The 22,974-nt window shown below is 43.4% G+C and overlaps 1 protein-coding gene across 1 annotated transcript in view; it reads left to right on the plus strand.

The window, feature by feature from the left end:
* The window catches only part of TLL2 (tolloid like 2), a 148,121-nt gene that overhangs the window by 64,807 nt on the left and 60,340 nt on the right, over window positions 1–22,974 (plus strand). Inside the window, exons 3-5 of the mRNA XM_003255270.4 lie at window positions 3,010–3,087; window positions 17,384–17,536; window positions 21,589–21,706. Coding sequence (XP_003255318.2) covers window positions 3,010–3,087; window positions 17,384–17,536; window positions 21,589–21,706 — 349 coding nt within the window. The remainder of the gene's footprint in view (window positions 1–3,009; window positions 3,088–17,383; window positions 17,537–21,588; window positions 21,707–22,974) is intronic.

Raw genomic sequence — 22,974 nt, forward strand, 5'->3', positions numbered from 1 at the left:
CTTGTTTCCTCATCTGTTCATGGTCCTTTTGTTATTGGGTCTTCATGAGACTGCACATATAAAACTGAAGGTGAGGAAAAGCACTTGGCACTGTTCTTAGCACAGGGTTTGCACCATAATTGGGACTTAGTAAACACTAATTCTTTCCCCCCTCCATCACTGGGGGGCACTTGGTCTCCCCACCTATTCACTACATATTATCCCTGTCATATACAAAACCAGTGCAGTTACAAAGCCCTTTCATGTCCTCTGGTTCCCATCTAGTTCACTCGGAATAAAAGCCAAAATCCTGAATGGCCTGCAAGGCCCCATATGAGCAGATCCTCCAGACCCTCCACTGCCTGCTGACCTCATCATCTCCTTCTCTCTTCCTCACTCATTCCATTCCAGTCGTACCCACCTCCCCCCGGCCAAGCACACTCCCACTCCGGGGCCTTTGCACTTGCTGTTCCCATAGTTTGAAATGCTTCTCTCCAGATATCCACCTACATTCTCCAGACGTAAATATCTGGTTCGCTATTTCTTTGTCATTTTTTCCCCCACCCTTCATCAGAATATAATTTCCATGAAGTCAGGGTACAGTTTCTTCTGCATCGTATCCCAAGCAGCAGACACAGCGTCTGGCCTGTAGCAGGTGTTGGATAAATATTTGTTGAATGAACGAATGCCTAAACAAACCTATTACCTCATTTGGTCCTCGCAATAGCCCATTTGACAGATGAAAAATACTAACACCCGAGTTCCTCACCGCAGTTGCACAGCTGAGTGAGGCTGAGCTAGACCCAGAGCGTTGGCCCCAGCTCGCCTCCACGCCACAGGTGGTACATTCCTCTGCTGCTGAGAGATTTCATACCATCAGGATTTCCCCTGACCTTTAGCCCGAGAGGAAATGATATTGCTGCAACTGGATGAATACCCAGAGGGCCAGGAGCTGGCAGCGAACACCCGGCAGCTGCAGGGAGTGTGTGAGTGGATTCCGGGTTGGCCAGGAGGCAGCGGAACGAGCAGGATGCAGTCGCGGAACCTCCCATCTCCGCCTGGCTGTAGTGGGACCTTCTCTACAGGAGACCTGGCAGCTGCAGCCACTGCCCAGGTCACGGTCACAGAGAGGGAAAGTGATGGCCTGCATGTGAGGAGTTGGGAGCGGGACCACGTGGCTGTCTCCAGGGTTATACAGGCCCAGGGGTTGGGCTTGTGGTGCCATGTGAGCCTTGGTTGAGCAGTGTGGGAAGCCTTTATCTGTGGGGACAGGGAAGACCACTGGGTGTCTGACCAGGAGACTGTGTCCCGAGCCCCCAGCTTCCCTGATGGGCTGGGCAACCCTGGGTTAAACATTTTGTGCCTCAGTTCTCTCTCTGGAAAATGGGGTTACACATAAAGTGTTCTGATCAGGGTTAAAGGGGAGACTGGGAAGCTGACTTGTAAGCTGTAAGTTTCTAAATAAATGCAAGGAATAATTTTTTTGTTTAAGAATAGATTGTCCTTCCGTTGCTTTGATGTGGTTTCGTGTGTGTAATAGTCTCTCCTGGACATAGTCTTTGTCCTCAAATCTGCTCCCTGGTGTCACTACCCACCGAGTTATTCAAACTCCAATGGCAGGTGGCATTGGTGGCCCCTATCTTTCCTCAGATCGAATCCACTAGCCCTACCTGCGAGTTCTGCCTATGACTGCTCCCTAACACGACAGGTCCCAGCACCTCCACTGCAGTGTCTGGTCCACGCCACCACCCTGTCTCACCTGGACACTTGCAAGGCTCCTAACTGTTCACCCCGCTTCTGTTTTTGTCTGCCTGTGTCCCAGGGCATTCTTGGTAAAACACAGGTAAAAACACATTCCTCTCATGCTTTAAACCCTCTGCAGGGTTCCTGTAACAAAGAGAATAAAGTCACAAAACACAGCCTGGTTGGCAAGGCCCTGTGAGCCTGCTTCTCTCTCTGGCCCTGTTCCCACTTGCCCACTGTGGCTGTCCCTCTCATGACAAGCTCAATCCCCATTTAGGCTCCTTCTGGATCCTTCCCCTGTGGAGGATGCTCTGGCCACATCTCCACATGGCCAGATCCTTCTTGCCTTTCAGATCTCACTGCCATCCCACCTCCCTGAGGCCCCTCTCCAACCACCAGATCAGATAAGCAGCTCCTGCCATCACGTTCTATCACACACTGGTTTTGATCTTCCTCAGAGCATTTTCCAAACCTGCAATGATCTCATTCATGAATTTACTTACCTGCGGTTTATGGTCCAGCTTTCCAATTAGAATGGACACCTCTTGAGAGCGGGAACTCACCTGCCTCGTTCACTGCTGGATCCACGGTGCCTGGAACTGCACCTGGCCCATAGTAGGTCAAACAGATGTTTGGTGATTGGCCACATTCCTGGTAGAGACAAATGTTAACACAGTTTATAAATGATGGTACTAGCAAACACGTACAAGCATCACTGTCCTTCGTGAACAGAGTGTCTACGGAGTCTAATTTATAAGGTCAACACAGTAGGTTCCTACACGGAGACTTACCCCACAGAGGAAACCCGAATACTGAGAGAGTACACAGGGTAACAACGGCAGCAGTCACGGGACACATCGAGTATTCGGCAGCACCGGGCACATCTCCCTGCGTTCTGCACCAGGCGGACTCCAGGCCCAGAGAGGAGCCTATTTGCATTTGGCCTTTCTTATGGAGGTGGGGAGGGGTGAGGAAGCTGATTTTGGGGTTGCCTGGTAACTTTGTAAATTTGATTCTGGGTGCCTTGAAATGATCCAGAAGAGTTATCCTTTTATTAATTTGTGACTGACGTGTGTGGTTATTAAACAAAGCAGGTTTGTTTTTGCCCTCACATCTAGAATAGTGTGGGGCCATGTGGTAAGGGCTCAGTTGATTTGTGGAATGAAGCTTACGAATCCACGGTGATTCTGATCATCCCCAGGTGACCAGGTTTGCTCCCTCATCCCTTGGTGCTGATGCAGAGAAGGCTGATGTGTTCTCACGCCTCTTTCTTCTCCATTCCTCTAGGTGGGCTTGAAGAGCAGGCATCTGAGAGCAGCCCAGACACCACCGCCATGGACACTGGCACCAAGGAAGCTGGAAAGGGTAATGTGAGCCCTCACCAGGTCTTTGGGTACCTTGTTCTCTTTCAGTTGTGGAAAAATACACATGACATAAGACTTACCATTTTAAAGCATACCCTTTAGTGGCATTAAGTACATTCACAATGCTATGTAACCATTACCCCTATTGAGTTCCAGAACTTTTTCATCACCCCCAAAGCAGACTCTGTACTCATTAAGCAGTCACTCCCATTCTCCCTTCCCTAGTCCATGGCCTTGGATAGCTCTTATGGAATCTTTTCCTATCTCACCAGCTGAGATGGACTAGAAGCATTGAAGTCTGTGGACGTGAGCGGGGCTGGCTTGCTGCTGGCGAAAGGGATGGAAGGGCAGCATTTGGTGGTCAGGAACAGTATAGCTCTCAGATAAACTCTGCTCTCTTGGCTGGACTTTTCTGCCTTGTGCATGGATCGTGAGTCGAAGCCCCTGAAGACCTGGGAGGGGCAAATAATGTGGCTTTGAGAACTGAGTGTCTGAGAGAATGAATGGGTGAGGGAGGCAAAGAAGAAAAGTAAAACTGGAGTGGGGATTGTGGGGGAGGTGTAGACTAGAGACTCCATGGGCTACTAAGTGGGAAGCAGGTGAGGTGCTGGTTGGCTGTGGGTAGGGAGCCAGGAGCCTGCCCAGAAGCACCGCCACTGCCTGTCTGTATGCAGATGCTCAGACCTGAGTGTAGTCTGCTGGTTGTTTAAGAGTTTCTAGCTTGGAGATCACTGGACACATCTATTTTGGAGAAGCTTCTCCTGTTCAGAAGCAGTGCTGGAGAAGAAGGGCTGCTGGACTTCTGTCTGGCCTGCATCCTGCAGGAATTATGATTCACAGTCAGCAGTGGTATTTATTCTACACAAACTTCACAGCAAAGCAAAAGGAAAAGTTTTTTATTTTTTATTTTTTTTTGAGATGGAGTCTCGCTCTGTCGCCCAGGCTAGAGAGCAGTGGTGCGATCTTAGCTCACTGCAAGCTCCGCCTCCTGGGTTCAAGCCATTCTCCTGCCTCAGCCTCCCGAGTAGCTGGGACTACAGGCACCCACCACCATGCCCGGCTAATTTTTTGTATTTTTAGTAGAGATGGGGTTTCACCGTGTTAGCCAGGACGGTCTCGGTCTACTGACCTTGGTGATCTGCCCGCCTCGGCCTCCCAAAGTGCTGGGATTACAGGCGTGAGCCACCGCGCCTGGCCAGGGAATAATTTTTAAATGCCAGAATCTTACGTCTCAGGGACACCTATGTAGGAATGAAATAGAAATCATTATTTATTTTGTGTTTCAGCTTTCATGCTATTTTACATTTTTACATATATACTTGCATATATGTAATTTTACACAAATGCATAAATGCGATAATATCATCATACTTTTAAAAGTGTTATCTTCTTTTTCTTTTCTCTTTAATGTGGCCACCTCCTTTCGGGTTCTTTTTTCCACATATCAACCCTCTACGCTTTCCCAGGTTATGCATGCTAGTGACTTTGTATACAGCCTTCGTATTTTTCTCCATGCACATACATTGATATATATACAGAGATATACGTATATAAGCACACATCTAAACATAAATACAGATACAGGCCTTGTCATCGTTTTAAAACATAGAATCATATTTGATACACATTTTTTCTGCATCATGCTTTAGTCATCAATACCTCATGGGCACAACCCCTCCAAGGCACTAGTTATAACTTAAATGTATTCTTTTGAGTAGATATTACTGGTATGGACGGATCATAATTTATTCAGTGTTTTCCTTATCAATTAGCATTCAGGTCACTTTAAGCTTTTGCCATCATGAATAATGACTGCAGTAAACGTTTCTGAACATATATCTTTACATATGTAGTGTGCTTGTAATAGATGTTGCTAGGTTGTGTTTCAAAAGGTGTAACAATTCACATTTCCATAGCAACTTATAAGTGTACTCCTTTCCCATATTCTTACTAGCAGTAGGGAGAACTCATTATCAGTGTTTTTAACAAGTAAGCTGTGGCTTACTGATGTTTAATTTGTACTCCTCTGACTGCTGGTGCCTTTGAACACTTTTTCCTATGTTTGTCAGTGGGAATCACCTCTTCCTGTCCTGTGCCATTTTCCTATTGGGTTGCCGATCTTCCTCTTCAATTGGACTTCTTTTAGAGAGAGGCAGATCCTTTAGTCACCCATTTAACTAATCTGCATTTATTTCTTAGCTATACAGCTTGTTGTTTGGACTGTGTGCAGGGCTTGCTTTCAGATCGGTGTTGTTCTGCTTTGCTTATTTAAGGGTATTTCGACTTATAAATTTTTGGGCTCCCGAGACATCTGGTACTCAATGGTCCTTCACTTGGCCACAAATGATCAGCACTTAGTGGTAAAAATGGAGCATGTGTGAATGAATCCAGCAGGGTTTGTCATCACACTGCAGTGATAAAGATGCCGCACTCATTTTTTCTCCCTTATTTGTGTGATTTATTGTTGCATAAAGACCATACCCAAACTTAGTGACTTCAAACAATGGTTTGTTATTTTCATGATTCTGGGGGTTGACTGGGTTCAGTGGGGTGGTTCTTTGGCTGATGCCATCTGGGGTCACTCACTTGACTGAATTTATCTAGCAGGTGGACTGGGCTGGAAAGTCCAAAAAAACTTTAGCTACACCTCCAGTGCCCCCGTGTGCCTCCTTGTGGCCCTGCTCTCCATGCAGACTGTCACCGTTCAGTTGTCTAATCAGAAACTTTTCATAGCATGGTGATTGGCTTCCCAGAGGGACGGAGCAGAAGTTGCCAGTCCATTTAAGGCCTGGACTCAAAACTTCAAGAATGCTACTTCTGCTACATTCTATTAACAAAATAAGCCAAAAGACCAGACCAGATTCAAGGAGAGAGAAATAGATTCTACTCCTTCATGGGAGAAGCAGCATGACCTCACAGGGATAAGGGGACTTGGTGGCCATATTTGAAGACTATCTACCACCTTCCCCACTTGCCTCTGCTCCCCAGCAATAGATATTGTCAGAGTTTTTGATATTTACTAGTTCGCTGGGTGTAAAATGACCCAACTATAAACTTGGACAGTCAGACACACTTGGGTTTGAATCCCAGCTCACCCACTTAGTAGCTATGACTTTGGATATGTTATTTAACTGCTTGTATGAGGTTTAGAGAGAATTAGAAATAATATTTATGTAAAGCACATACCCAGGTGTCTGGAACTTAGAAGAGGCTCAAAGAATGTAGCTCTTCCATTTCCTTCTCCCCACCTTCACCTCCAGGAATTATATTATCCAGCATTGAAAGTGCATCATCTACCTCTGGACTGGGATTCCACAGCTGTGCAACAGCTGCATAGAAACACAATTACAGAGGACAGGAAGGAATACGGCGGCTGTGGCCCATTAAAATTCTGCCTCTAGTTGGGGTTGTGCACAGCACCCACACTGCAACAGAAAATCTTGGGCTTTTCAGGGAGGGTGATGATAGCAGTCCCCTAGTCTGCAGTTCCCCCAAATGGCCCTGGTTTGTTTGAAGAGGATAAGGAATGTGCAGGCTAGGCCAGTCCCTCCACTCTGCATTACAGCAGCAGACAAGCATGTCTTTAAGCATCCAGGGCAGTCCTGAGGAGGAAGGAAATCTCGAAGTGAGGTGAGGGCGGGCCGTTCTAACCAGTCCCTCTATCCTTCCCATCCCATCCCTCAGGATGCTGTCAGCGCCAGCCCTGGATGCCTCTTGCTTTTATTTGAATGAAAGATAAGACACGTTGTGTCAATCTCAGGTTCCCTTTAATCACAACTTGCCCCACTTCCACCACCCCCAGGAAAAGAGACCGCCCAGGCAGGAGAAAGGATCTGAGGGAAGCGCCCAGTTTCGGCAGCAGGTTTATTTCCTGGCATTATGTGGCTCCCCTCAGCCCTGACGGTGGGGATTTGTGCCTCCAGCTTTGGGGAGGGAGAAAAGGCTGAAATGCTCACTCAACATCCCCTCCGGCAGACCCTTTGGTCAGAAGGCTCTCCCTCCTCTGGAGATGAGAGCTCAGCATGCATTTCAGGGCTGATAATGGGATTAATGAAATGGAGTGTGCAACTGCTCTGTGAATGAAGCTGTGACTGTTTTGATAGAGCCTGATTTCCAGAACCATATTCATGAAAGAGAATGGACCTTTCACTTTCAGTAACATTTCCTAGGGGCTTTTTGTGAAAGCAAATAATAATGGAATCTGGTTGAACCAGAGGACAGGCATCCCACAAACTTGGGTGCAAAACAGCACTCAACGCTGGAATTCCTAACATCACTTATGTCAGTTTACTTGGGTGTAACAACTGAGCCCCACAAACTTCAGGCCCTCCTTTTTAGCCCGTCTCAAATGCAGACTTTCATAGCCATTGTGGCAGCTCACACTGAGGCCTTACTCACCGCAGGCATTTGACATTCATTACCTGGGTCACCACCGCCCTGCAGCAGGAAGTGAGGCTCCGAAGGGGAAGTGATTTGTCCAAAGCCACGTAGGTAGCAAATGGCAGCATTTATCTTGAGCTTAAGTCCCCCTGACCCCCAAACCCCTTGATCTTAACCTTTGGGCTGTATCAGTGGTTCCCAAACTTCACTGAGCTTTGTAATCACCTGGGGAGCTTTAGAAACTGCAGGTGCCTTGACTCCACTCTAAGGCCAATTGATTCTCAATCTCAGAGCAGGGAGGCAGACACCAGAATTTTTTAAAAGCTCCCCAGTTGAATCTAATGTGCAGCCAGGTTTGAGAACCATGGTGCAGAATGATCTAGACTCCCCTTTACTGGGGCCTTCAGCCTCTCGAGATTGCTGCAGGTGAGGTGCAAATTCACCCATCACCTTTGGGGTGAGGGTTATGCAGATGGCTGGGCTGTCAGCGTGTTTACTTCCAGTGTGGGAATGACCAATTGACTAATCTAAAAATTGCACTTCCTCACTGGAGAAGGCTGGCTCAGGCCTGGTTCTGTTTATGACATGGCTGTGCCTTCAGCTGGAAATAGAAGATTGAAAAGTAACAACCGCTTTGCTCTTTCAGAGAGGACAGGGCTCGCTCCCGGAGCCAGAGAATTTAAATGGGCTTTATCCCCCCTCAACCCTACCCCCAGCGTGTTAAATCCTGTCAGACGCCCTGAGCTCCGCTTCAAATGCAGGACTCTTGGCCATAATAAATAATTACATCCTTCTATTTGGACTCCGAGTCCAGATAGTAGTAATCCAAGAAAATCCAATAATGACAGTTGCATTAAGATCCTTCTTCCAGGCTAAGCAGAACATCTGTTTAGACATATTTTTAATCGGCAAATGCTTCCTGTGTTGAGTCCTTAGCAAATTAAATTTCTCACTGGACCAAAGGGGAAGCTGTCATTCAATAACCCATTTCTGGAAATTACACCCTAGCTTCTTTCCAGGTGCACTTAAGATTTTCCCATGCTGACTTGGCTGCATAAAACCGACCCTTATAATACCAGGTCACATGTATATGCAGCACAGCTTGTCTGAGAAACATGGAATATCTTAGTGTTATTTACTTGAATAGAGAAGTATTTTTGCCCATTCTCCAAAGGAGAGTTGGCGACAGAGGAAAATTAAGAGACTTGTTGAAAACCATATGGGAAATGAGTAACAAACTTCCACTTGCTACATTGCTGCCTGTGATTACTTAAGACTGGATAATTCTCAGGATGTAAACATTAAGGGCTTCAGTGTTGCCAACATTTTGGAGAGGTTTCCAACACAGAGTTGTTTGGACTGTTGGGCTGTTTATTTTTAGAACAGCTCATCCCTTCTTTAATTCGTTCATTCAAAATATAAAAATAATGAATGCTCACCACCAGTCAGGCACCGTGCAGAGTGTGGAGAATGAAGTGGAGAACAAGCTGGCAACAGTTCTTGCCCTCATGGAGCTTCCAGTCTACCAGAACAATTCACATTTGACATCTTGATGCAATTTGTAGTTTAGGGCTGGAAGAGCAAATTAGAATATCTTCCGTAGAGGGCAGGCAGGTCATCTAAAAGGTGAAGTAAGCGGAATAGGACAATGTGAAGGGGGAGAGAGATTCCAGCAAACAGAACATGTGCTCTGACTATGGAGAGCAGGTGCTTCTAAACTCCAGCCGGTTGTACTATGATGGAAGATGGGCCTGCTGTTGCCAAATCTTTCAGTTTTTAAAGAAAAACTAGAAAATCTGGATTCTTATGTGAAATCCCTTGATTTTTAAAAGTTGGCTCCTACAGGGAGATTTTAAAAAAAACATAGTGTGGTCCAAAAGTGTCCAGGCCAAACAGAAACACATCTGTGGGTTGGGTTTATCCCAACACTGCAAGTGTATGACTTCTGTTCTAGAAATTCTGGTGGTAAGACAATTATTTTCAGGTTTAACAATGTATTACATACCAACTTTCTGGGTCTGGAAATATGACCAACTAGACCAACCCCTTATACAAGTAGAGGAACACTGAAAAAAATATTACCTTTTCCCCACCCCAAACGAAAAATACAGAGTTGAGTTCAAAGGAAAGAGAGGTGAATGGCCATGATCAGAAGAGAATAAGGAACATAACTCACAGAAGGAAGCCTCAGATGCTGGTGATGTTAGCAGCAGCAAATCCGTACAGGTCTGCAGCAATTTGATTCTTGCCTCCTCGGAGGAAAGAATTCAGCCAAGGGGCATAAGGCAGAGAGAGCCAGGCAAGTTTCAGAGCAGGAGTGAAAGTTTATTAAAAAGTTTTAGACACCTGTAATCCCAGCACTTTGGGAGGCCAGATGGGGTGGATCACTTGAGGCCAGGAGTTTAAAACCAGCCTGGCCAACATAGTGAAACCCCATCTCTACTAAAAACACAAAAATTAGCTGGGCATGGTTGCACATGTCTGTAACCCCAGTTACTCGGGAGGCTGAGGCAGGAGAATCTCTTGAACGTGGGAGGTGGAGGTTGCAGTGAGCCGAGATCGCACTGCACTCCAGCCTGGGCGACAGAGCAAGACTCAAAAGCACTTCCAGGAGGGAGAAGTGAGATGTACGAAATACCAGTGAGCAAGGGAATGGGTGGATATGAAGGCAGATATCAATCTGTATTGCAAACAAACACAAATAAGCCATCAATAATGGTGACTAATTTGGGGTCTTGAAAGGAAGCAAATAATAACATGAAAAGTTGGAGGGTGTCTTACAAATTAAAATATTTTAAAAACCTGTATTTCTTAGAATGAGGCTGTGGTTTCTGGTTTCTTCAGATCTGTCTTCTTTTTTTTTTTTTTTGAGACGGAGTCTTGCTCTGTTGCTCAGGCTGGAGTGCAGTGGTGTGATCTCGTCTCACTGTGAGCTCCGCCTCCTGGGTTCACGCCATTCTTCTGCCTCAGCCTCCCAAGTAGCTGGGACTACAGGCACCTGCCACCATGCCTGGCTAATTTTTTGTATTTTTTAGTAGAGATGCGGTTTCACTGTGTTAGTCAGGATGGTCTCGATCTCCTGACCTCGTGATCTTCCTGCCTCGGCCTCCCAAAGTGCTGGGATTACAGGCATGAGCCACTGCACCCAGCCCAGATCTGTCTTCTTAGTTCACTAATTCTTTATACTTTAAAAAGTCAAGTATGAATGTTAAACATGAAAGGCGATATTAAAGAATAGAAAGCACATAATGGAAATAAAAAGTAAATATAGAAAAATTTCTTAATCTAATAGAAAGCAGGAAAGGAGAATAAAAGGAGAAAAAGAAAACAAAAGAATAAAAGAAAGCATAAAACAAAAGGAAGGGAATAAGTCCAGGTATATCAATTATAAAATAAATGTAATTCATCCATTAGAAGATTCTCAGGTTGAACAAGAAAAAAATCTAGCTGTTTGCTGCTTGTAAGAGACACCCCTAAGGCTGGGCGTGGTGGCCCATGCCTGTAATCCCAGCACTTTGGGAGGCCAAGGCGGGCAGATCACGAGGTCAGGAGATCAAGAGCATCCTGGCTAACACGGTGAAACCCCGTCTGTACTAAAAATACAAAAAATTAGCCAGGCATGGTGGCGGGTGCCGGTAGTCCCAGCTATTCGGGAGGCTGAGGCAGGAGAATGGTGTGAACCTGGAAGGTGGAGCTTGCAGTGAGCTGAGATTGTGCTACTGCACTCCAGCCTGGGCAACAGAGCGAGACTCCGTCTCAAAAAAAAAGAGACACCCCTGAAACCTAATTAAACTTACATGCAGAAATCCTTAAAAAAATTAGCAAATGAAATCCAACAATGTATAAAAAAGAATTATACAGCTTAACCCAGTGGGATTTGTTCCAGGTATGCAAGGCTGATTCAACATTTGAAAATCAATCTATAGAACCTGCTACATCAACAAGCTAGTAAAGAAGAATCCTATTATCACAGCAATTGATGAAGAAAACATATTTAACAAAATCTAACACCTATTCATGATAAAAACTCAACAAATTAGGAATAGAGAGGAATTATCTTAACTTGATACAGAATGTCTAGAAAAAAACCTACAGCTTACATTATACTCAGTGGTTGAAAGACCAAACGCCTTTTCCCAAGACCAAGAACAAGGCAAGGATGTCTGCTTTCATACTCTCATTCAGCGTAGTTCTGGAAGTTCCAGACACTGCAGTAAAGCATGAAAAACAAAGAAAAGGGAAACAAGTTGGAAAGGAAAAAATAAAACTGTCCCTGTTTGTAAATGACATGTTTGTCCACATAGAAGATCCTAAGAAATCTATTAAGAAAAAAGAAAAGCCCAAAAACCTCCTAGAACCAATGAGTTCAACAAAATTTCAGAAATACAAGGCCAGCACATTTCTATATTGGAAATATAAAATTCTATAATGGCTCACATTTCTATATTCTAACAATGAACATGCAGAAACCAAAATTAAAAACACAATGCCATATACACAATCACTCCAAAGAAGATGAAATACTTGGATATACAGTTAACAAGATTCGTACAGGATTTGTGTGATGAAAATTAAACAATGCTAATGAAAAAAATCAAGACAGACCTAAGTCAGTGGAGAGACATGCTGCATCCCTGGATTGGAAGATGCATAGAGTAGAGGTGCCAAGTTCTCTCCAGATTGTTCTATAGATTTAATGCAATTTCTATCTCAACATGGTTTTTTATTTTCACTTTCTGCAGGCATAGACAAGCTTATTCTAAAATTTATATGGAAAGATAACTAAAACAATTATGAAAAAGAAGACTGAAGGTGCGTAATCACTCTACCCCATATAAGGCTTACTCTGTAGCTACAGTAATCAAGATGGTATGGCATTGGCAGAGTGATAAACATGTAGACCAATGGAATAGAGAACCCAGAAATAGACCCAATTACTATATGACCCAGTAATTCCACTCTTGGATATGTATCCCAGAGAAATGAAAACTTACCTTTACACAAAAATCTGTACATGAATGTTCATAATGGCTTTATTTGTAATAGCAGGAAACAATCCAGATATCCTTCAACAGGTGAATGGGTAAACAAACTGTGGTTCATCCATACCATGGACTACTACTCAGCAAAAAAAATAAACTATTCATACAGGCAACAACTTAGATGAATCTCCAGGAAATTATGCCGAGTGAGAAGAGCATAATTATTATCCCTATTATATGCTGTATGATTCTATTTATATGATATTCATCAAATGACAGAATTTTAGAAATGGAAACAGACTGGTGGTTGCCAGAATTTTGGAATGGATGGAGGAAAGGGGAAAGGGGGGTAGATATTGTTATAAAATAACAACATGAGGGATACTTATGGTGTTGAAACTATTCAGTATCATGAATGTGGTGGTAGATACACAAAACTGTAAGTGTGATAAAATTGTCTTACACACATACACACACAAATGAGTACAAGTAATGCTGGAGATATCTGAGTGAGATCAGTGGCTTGTATCAATGCCCATATCCTAGTTGTGTTATTGTACTGTAGTTTTACAAAATGTTACCATTAGAGGAAATGAAATCTCTGAAAGGAAGGTTGAAATCTCTGTATTATTTATTACAACTGCATGTGAATCTACAATTATCTAAATAAAAATTTCAGTTTACAAAAAGCTACTTTATATACCAGAAAAGATAATATTGAACCTCAATATTATGATAATTGCAAAGCTTGATGTATTGTTTGTTGTGGGAAATGCAATTAGCTCAGAGAATAACACCCATTCAATGACTCACTTTAACAAAAATAATTATACAAAAATATTGAAAATGGATAGAAAAAAGCTATATGAGGCAAACACTAACCAAAATTAAAAAATGTATAGCAGGCCAGGTGTGGTGGTGCATGCCTGTAATCCCAGCTTTCTGGGAGGCCAAGGTGGGCAGTCGCTTTAGCTCAGGAGTTTGAGACCAGTCTGGGCAACATGATGAAACCATGTCTCTACAAAAAGTATAAAAATTAGCCGGGGGTGGTGGCATATGCCTGTGGTCCCAGCTACTTGGGAGGGTGAGGTGGGAGGATGGCTTGAACCCAGGAGGCAGAGGTTGCAGTGAGCTGAGATCGTGCCACCGCACTCCAGCCTGGGTGACACAGCCAGACCCTGACTCAGAAAAAAAAAAGATATAGCAATATTTATATCAGACAAAACAATCATTATTATGAATGAATGTTATTATTATAAAAAGGATTATTAATGATAAAAGAAAAATTTATCTGGAATGTTTAACAATTCTAAACTTGTCTTACTTAACCAACATGGCCTTGAACGATCTAGAGCAAAAGTTAAGGATAGAGAAAATGACAATTCATAATCTTAGTTCTGGAGGTTTTGCTTAAAGCACTTTTCTTAGTAACTGATATATTAAGCAGCCAAAAATTTTCGTAAGTAGAATATTTGAACAACATATGAAACCCATCAATTAGACATCACACATTATTATAAGAAAACATGGAACATTTATAAAAATCAATCTTGTATTAGCTTACCAAGGAAGGCCTAAATACCAAAGAACTGATACTTTAGAGCAAGGGCTAGCCATCGATGATCAGTAGGCCAAATCCAACCTGCTGTTTTTGCAAATAAAGTTTTATTGGCACACAGCCATGTCCATGTATTGACATATTATCTATGGCTGCTTTCACACTACAATGGCAGAGTTGAGTAGTTGTAACAAAGAATATATGACCCACAAAGCTTAAAATATTTACTATATGGCCTTTTATAGAAAAATTGCTAACCCCTGCCATGAAGAATAGGTTATTAGAACACAGTGCAGTGTTAGAAATCAATAACACACACAGAGAAACAAATGTTTAGAAATTAAAACCCATACTTTGAAATAATTCAGAGGTCAAAGAAGAAAGTCTAAATGGAACTTAAAGAATGTATCAATATCTAACATTGAAAATGTACATTTCAAAATGTGAGACACAGGAAAAGACGTCAGAGAGAAATTTAGCCTTGAAAATGTTAATATTTATAAGAGAGATGTAAAATTAATGTGCCAAGTATTCAACTCGAGAAGCTAGGAAAGGATAGCCAGTTGATTTTGGACAAGAGCACCAAGACAATTCCATGGAGAAAAACTAGTCTTTTCTACAAATGGTCCTAGGACAGTTAGATGTTTACATACTAAAGAGTGAAGTTGGAGCCCTACCTCACACCATATACAAAAATTAACTAAAAATGGATCAAAGACCTAGATATAAGAGCTAAAACTGTAAAACTGTCGGAATAAAACATATGTATAAATCTTTGTGATCTTGAATTAGGCTATGGTTTCTAAGATATGACACCAAAAGCACAAGCAACAAAAGAAGATCATAGATAAATTGGACTTCATTCAAAACATTTGTGCTTCAAAGGACACTATTATAAAAGTGAAAAGACAACCTACAGAATGGAAGAAAGATTTGGAAATTATGTATCTGACAAGAGCCTGGTATCTAGAATATATAAAGACTAATCATAACACAACAATAAAAGAGGCTCATGCCTGTAATCCCAGCATTTTGGGAGGCTGAGGCAGGCAGATCACGAGGTCAGGAGATTGAGACCATCCTGGTGAACACGGTGAAACCTCATTTCTACTAAAAATACAAAAAATTAGCTGGGCGTGGTGGTGGGCACCTGTAGTCCCAGCTACTCGGGAGGCTGAGGCAGGAGAATGGCATGAACCCGGGAGGCAGAGGTTGCAGTGAGCTGAGATCATGCCACTGTACTCCAGCCTGGGCAACAGAGCAAGACTCCGTCTCAAAAAAAAAAAAAAAGAAAAAAAAAGGAAATGAATAAATAATTTGAATAGATATTTCTCTGAAGAAGATACACAAATGACCACCAAGTACATGGAAGAGATGTTCAACATCATTAGTCATTGGGGAAATGAAAATCAAAACCAAAATGAGATTCTGCTTCACACCATTAGGATGACTATAATAAAAAAGATTGACAATCACAAGTGTTAACGAGGATGTGGAGACATTGGAACCTGGTGTATTGCTGGTGGGAATGTAAAATGTTGCCAATGTTTTGAAAAACAGTCTGGTAGTTTCTCAAAAGGTTCAACATAGAGTTACCGTATGACCAAGCAATTCCACCCCTAGGCATGTACCCAAGAGAAATGAAAAAACTATGTCCACAAAAATGTGTACATGAATGTTCATAGAAACATTATTCCTAACAGCCAAAGAGTGGAAATAACCTAAATGTTCACCCACTGAAGAACAGATAAACAAAATGTGGTATGTGCATACAATGGAATATTACTCACCCATAAAATGAAGAACTGATTCATACTACAACATGAGTGATCCTTGAAAACATGCCAAGTGAAAGAAGCCAGACACAAAAGGCCACATGCGGTGTGATTCCATCTCTAGGAAATATCCAGAATAGGCAAATTCATAGAAACAAAGTTGATTACTGGTTGCCAAGGTCTCGGGGAAGGGAGAGATGGGGAGTGACTGTTAATGAGTACAAAGTTTCTCTTTGGAGTGATGAAAATACTGTAGAATTAGATAATGGTGATGGTTTCACGACTTTGTGAAAATACTAAAAGCCACTGAATGGTATACTTTAAAAGGCTAAATATGGTGAGTGAATTCTATCTCAATTTTTTTAAATAAGAGAGAAAAAAGCTAGGAAGGAAATGTCAGCATAAAACAAGTGAAAATAGAAGGAAGTAGTAAAGTAAATAACATTAATGTGATAAAGAAAAGTGAAAAGAATTGGCCAGGCATGGTGGCTCACACCTGTAATCCTAGCACTTTGGGAGGCCTAGGCGGGCGGATCACTTGAGGTCTGGAGTTTGAGACCAGCCTGGTCAACATGATGAAACCCCATCTCTAGTAAAATACAAAAATTAGCCAGGCATGGTGGCTTCCACCTGTTACACCAGCTACTCAGGAGGCTGAAGCAGGAGAATCGCTTGAACCCAGGAGGTGGAAGTTGCAGTGAGCTGAGATCACACCACTGCAACCTGGGTGATAGAGTGAGACTCCATCTCAATAAATAAATAAATAAATAAATAAATAAATAAACAAAAACAAAGAAAAGAGTCTGCAAAAACAAAACCTGATTTTTAGGGGAAAAAGTATAAAAACCAGAGTGAAAATGCTCCAAGTTAGAATAATGAGGGATTCTAAGCAAGCCGACTGAAAACAAAATTTTAAATTATCTGACTGGTGAATGAAATGCATGCAGATTCAGTGACTGGTGTCCATGGATTTCAGCGTTCTATTCCACCTACCTACCTCTGCCATTGCAGGAGGCCCAATGCGTGGACTCAGAACCTTCCATCGAACCTCCTTGTGTTTCCCACACTCCTGTCTTAAGGGTACAGATGCCAAGAGTTGGGGGTTTTAAGAGGGTCTGCTTTTTCCAGAGTTTTTCTTATACATAATTTTTCCAGTGTCATAGACAGGTTCACTCTCCTTGTTATACTGGCCAAATTATTTCGAAATATGCAACACTGACCATATTGGATCAAGGCAAGAGATTGACCCAGTTTGTTCCCCAAATGCTTGTGATTCTGAGCAGAAAGTGCACCCCAACCTCAGCCCCACCCGAAGAGCTGTGAAGTATCCCTACCCATTTGATTCTGTGGCCCCATGTGACCTCTCTCAAGGCCTCAGACAAGCCAAACCCACTCCCTTCACAGCCCGGTACGTTTACTACGCGTACTCTTCCCCCATCTGGAAAACTGCCACCCAGGGCTTCCAAACCCTGAACTGATGAAATAGCCCCTTTGGAACATGTTTTAATACCCCCTTTTTGGAATCATGGATAATACAACCTCAGCCATAATTCACAGGAGGAATCAAACGGCAAAGTCAATATTAACCTGACTGTCTTGCAGATGGCCAGGAGAATACCACACTCTTGCACAGCCCTGGGACCTCACATGCCGCAGCCGAGACCTCTCCCCGGGTCCGAAGAGCCACAACCTCAAGGACAGAGAGGATATGGCCTGGAGGAGTCATCCCCTACGTCATTGGAGGGAACTTCACTGGTCAGTAGCCACAGACAAGGCCTGCTTTGGGTCAGGGTGCTTTGTCTCCCTGGGTTGAGACAGTCTTTCTAGGAAGGACCCGGGTGGGATGGAGCAGATGTTTGGGACCGCAGCAGGCCTATAGATAGTACCCACCTCTTGCTGGCAAGGCCTGGCCCACCAGTCCTGGGGAAATTGCAATCTCTGTTGGGGCTATGTCCTCAAAGTTGGTTACCTTGCTCCCGATGCTTCATGTGGGGAGTGACCTGGAAGGACCTTGAAGGATAAGCGGGGTTTGCATGATGACTGTTTGAGGACAAGCCCTCCGCATAGAAGAAAGTCCCTGAGCAACTGCACATGGTTAGCTTCCCTGTCCTCTGCCCGGATGAGCGTCCTGGACTCAGAGGTTCCCTGCCACTACCCACAAGCAGTGTTCCATTCAGTGACCAAAGGGACCAGTGGACATGGCTCGACTCCCTGGGTCCAAATCTCAGCTCCAGCACTTGCCAGCAAAATGCCCTGAGGAAATTAGCCTCTCTGTGCCTCAGTTCCCTCTTCTGTATATGGGGATGATAATATCTTCTACCCCATCTGGTTGTTTTGAGAATCAAATGGATTACTATAGATAAAGCGCTTAGAGTGGTGCCTGGCACACAGTAATTAGTAATTATCTGATATTAATATTATCTTTAAAATATGTGAATCATCCCCAGCTTCCCATTGCCACTAGAATGAAATTCCTGACCATGGGCCTGTAATGCCCTCCCTCGAGTACCCCACCGTCCCTCTCCTGCCTGACCTTTGACCCTCTCTACCCTTCTCCCATCCTTCATCTCTATGCCCTGGCCTCACCAGCCATGTGCCCATCCCAAGACGTGCCCACCTCATAGGCCCCTGAGCACTCACACTTGAACTTGCTTTCTGTCTCCCTTGGATGCCCTTTCCCTAGGTCTTTGCATGGCTGTCTTCTTCTTATCATTTGAGTCTTATGTCAAGGGACACATCACAGGAAGGCCTTCCGCCCTCCCCCTGCCAGCGCCTCCCTGTCCCCAAACCCTGCTTTATAACATTGGCAGCACTTACCATGACCTGAACTCTTTACTTCTATTTCTGTTTCATTTATTTTTGTCTCTGTCTAAGCTCTGTGGGAGCAGCAGTCTTTTTTTTTTTTTGTCTCATTTCTGCTTCCATGTCTCCAACACCTAGACCAGGGCCCGGCACATCCTAGGCAGGTAGCAAATATGCCCACTGTGTATCTGCAGCCAATGTCAATGGAAAGCCTGGGTGACAAGCCACACCGAGAGACTTTCCCAGGCTCTCAGTGCCACTTACAAGTCCTTCCCCTCCCTGTGGCTCTGTGACCTCTACTCTGAGAGGTGGCTGATGAAGGCAGATTCCCTGAGGATTTGCCAAAGCCACTGAGAATCGCTGATGAGTAAGTTAGGGAACGGTGAAGACCTCAGCCGCAGGGCAGCGGAATTCCTGCAGTTCCCTTTCGCTCCCGCAGCATTAACCCACGGTTTCCTAGTGCCAGGTGCTTAATTAGGGATTGGTGGTAAAAAAGATGACTAAGATTTCATCCTTCCCTCAAGGAGGTCTGTTCTCACAGCAGAGAAAGGTGAGTGTCTAAAGAAAAAAATAGAAATGATAAACCGCTACAGACTTTTGTTCCTTGGTATCCTAACTGTGTTCTTTCATATCTGGTGTGCTTTTCTGACCAAAGATTTATATTACTTTCATCAAAGTTAACATAGGAATTTTGTTGACCCAAGTATTTCATGTTATTAGGTAATTAGTAGGGTTGCTATTTTTGGTGAGTGATTGAGCTATAAACAATTTGAGCAAAAAATGTCAAGATGTCAGAAAAAAATGGACAGCTAAGTTATTCTATTTTTTTTTGTTGTTGTTTGTTTCTTCTTTCTTTCTTTTATTTTTTTGAGACAGGGTCTTACTCTGCTGCCCAGGCTGCAGTGCGGTGGCATGATCACGCCTCACTGCAGCCTCAACCTTCCAGGCTCAAGCGATCCTCCCACTTTAGCCTCCTGAGTAGCTGAGACTACAGCCCGTGCCACCAAACCCAGCTAATTTTTTTTTCTTAATTGTTTGTAGAGACAGGGTTTCACCAGTTGCCCAGGCTGGTCTCAAACTCCTGAGCTTAAGGGATCCACCTGCCTTGGCCTTCCAAAATGCTGGGATTACAGACATGAATCACCATGCCCAGTTGTTATTCTTTATTCTATATGAATGTTTTTGGGGACAACAATATGATACCATCCCCACATTCTGTAGACAATGATGGGAGCCTCCCCCAGTACTGTTGTGCTAGTCCATTTGTGTTGCTCTAAAGGAATACCTGAGGCTGGGTAGTTTCTAAGGAAAAGAAGTTTGTTTTGGCTCACGGCTCTGCAGGCTGTCTGACAAGCATGGTGGCAGCATCTGCTCCTGGTGAGGCCTCAGGAAGCTTGCAATCATGGCGGAAGGCAACAGGAAGCCAGAACATCACATGGTGGGTGGGAGCAAGAGAGAGGTGGGGGAGGTGCCACACACTTTTAAACAACCAAATCTCTCATGAACTCAAGAGCGAGAGCTCATTCACCAAGGGGATGGCGCTAAGCCCTTCTTGAGGGACCCACCCCCATGACCCAAACACCTCCCACCGGCCCACCTCCAACACTGGAGATTATGTTTCAAAATGAGATTTGAAGGGGACAAACATGCAAGTGATGTCAGCTGTTTTGTTTTGCTTGTAATTTTGTTTTTGTTTTGCAATGAGAGCCCTGTAGAACTCAGACCTCCAACTCCCACCATCCTTCATACTTCCCAGACAACTGTTTTTTCCTAGATCCTTCTCATTGCTTCTAGGAAAATTTAAACAGTCTTCCTTCTAGATTTTGAAAAGAACTGACTGACTATATGTAACTGTCAGCCTGGAGTTTTATTATTCAGCAAATTTCCACTCAAGGAAATACCAAGACAGGTTCAGAGAAAGTATGAAATTCACCTATTTTCAAAGGCCTGGAAGAAAAATTAGGCTCAAGGATTCCCCACAAGACACTGAAACCCCGTGCAAAAGTACACAGATATATATGCAAATGGAAATTTTAGAGTGCATGGGAGCACCCTCCTACAGGTCTAAAAGAAAATGAGGGGGTGAAGTGCAGTGCTGGTGAGCTGGAGTTGACTCCCCCCTACTTCAAAAGCCTGCAGTTTCCAAATCGAAAAACCTGGATAAGGTTTTGTAAAAGTTTGGAAAATACTTTCAATACAAAGGAAAATTTGGGAAGCCCAGGATATTTTGAAAATCTATTTTTACCCTCCCTTCCAATCCACAAACTCCTACTCTCTAGGTTTGGCAACTCAGAAAAGTTATATTGTGTTTTTAGCAAGGGAAATCCTGATTCCTGAAAATTCCTGGAGTATTTCTATTCTGAACAAGCTTTTTTTTTTTTTGAAAATATTTAATTGACAAATAAAAATTGTATATATTCAAGGTATACAACATGAAGATATGATATATTATGTCTCGATCACCATAATCAAATTAATTAACACATCCATCACCACCCATGCTTACACTGGGGGGCTGGTGAGAACACAAAATCTGTTCTTTTATCAAATTTCAAGTAAACAATACAGTATTATTAACAATCTTTTTTTTTTTAATTGTTGGAACATCCTTTGTCTTAACTCAGCATGCTTTAAAGCGTCTAAGGAGGCTGGGTGTCCTGGCTCACGCCTGTAATCCCAGCACTTTGGGAGGCCAAGGCTGGCAGATCACCTGAGGTCAGGAGTCGAGACCAGCCTGACCAACATGGAGAAACCCCATCTCTACTAAAAATACAAAATTAGCCAGGCGTGGTGGCACATGCCTGTAATTTCAGCTGCTGGGGAGGCTGAGGCAAGAGAATCGCTTGAACCCGAGAGGCAGAAGTTGCAGTGAGCCGAGATCATGCCATTGCACTCCAGCCTGGGCAACAAAGGCAAAACTCCGTCTCAAAAAAAAAAAAAAAAAAAAGCATCTAAAGAAAGTATGGACCCATCATTGAAGTCGAGTGCTTGCCCTGTTGTTTCAGGGAGCCAGAGGGCCATTTTTAAGCAGGCCATGAGACACTGGGAGAAGCACACCTGTGTGACCTTCATAGAAAGGACCGATGAGGAAAGCTTTATTGTATTCAGTTACAGAACCTGTGGGTAAGTAAACGAAAGCGAGGCCACCTCTGCAGAATCAGTCGGATGGCTCATGAGTCTTGAGTTTTCTCTGTAAACCTAAGTATTTCCAATGAGCTGTTATTTAGAGGTGTCCAGGGTTTGCTAGAAACTTTCTGCCCTCGGTGAAATTACAATCCAGTGGCAAAGCTGGTGGATCAAAAGGAAGATTCCAGGAGACTCCATGAAGACGAGGGGTCCTGCCCCTAGGAGAGCAACAGAAGAACTGGTGGTGTGTCACGTGAAGACTTAAGGCAGTGGTTCTTAACCTCTTGGGGTTTGTGTCCCCATTTGGAATCTGATGAAGCGGTGGGCTTTCCTTCTTCAAGAATAGATGAATATGTATGTAAAATTTTGCATTTAATTTGAGGGACTCTACAGGCTTACAAACTTCCTTCAGAAAACATAATATATAATAAAATGACTGGCTTATGACTAAAGTTACCTGTTACGTTAATAAATATGTATGATATACTTTCCTACTGAAAGAAAAAGGTTCTCATGTTGGATCAAAAACCCAAACCCGGCCGGGAGTGGTGGCTCACGCCTGTAATCCCAGCAGTTTGGGAGGCCGACACGGGCAGATCACCTGAGGTCGGGAGTTCCAGAACAGCCTGACCAACATGGTGAAACCCCGTCTCTACTAAAAATACAAAATTAGCCGGCTGTGGTGGCACATGCCTGTAATCCCAGCTACTTGGGAGGCTGAGACAGGAGAATCGCTTGGAGCTGGGAATCAGAGGTTGCAGTGAGCCAAGATCTCGCCATTGCACTCCAGCCTGGGCAACAAGAGCAAAACTCCATCTCAAAAAAAAAAAACCAAAACAAAACAAAAAACCAAACCCAACTACATGGTCTATATGTAAGATGATTACTGAAGAAAACAACCTAGAGAGGTTTAAAAGTAAAGGGAAAGAAGCCATACAGGTAAATGCTAACAAAAAGAAAGCTGGGATCACAATTTTAGTCATTGACTAGGTTTTCATTGTTTTGTTGTTTTTGTTTTTAAAGTCAGAAAATGTTAAAACAAAAGCTGAGACACTTTATAATGAGAAAGGGTATAAGCGATGGTGAGAATATAACTGTCATAAATCTTCTTGCACCAAATAGCATAGCATCAAGGTCATAAAACAAGCCCCAGGGAATTCAAGGGGAAATTGACAGAAATGCTCAGTAGCCCGAGACTTAATTCATTTCTGTCAGCCCAAGTAAGTCAGTGTCATGTTGACCAAAAAATAAGTAGAGATTCACAG

The sequence above is a fragment of the Nomascus leucogenys genome, chromosome 3 (assembly GCF_006542625.1).
Source record: "Nomascus leucogenys isolate Asia chromosome 3, Asia_NLE_v1, whole genome shotgun sequence".
In the NCBI taxonomy this organism is placed as follows: Eukaryota; Metazoa; Chordata; class Mammalia; order Primates; family Hylobatidae; genus Nomascus; species Nomascus leucogenys.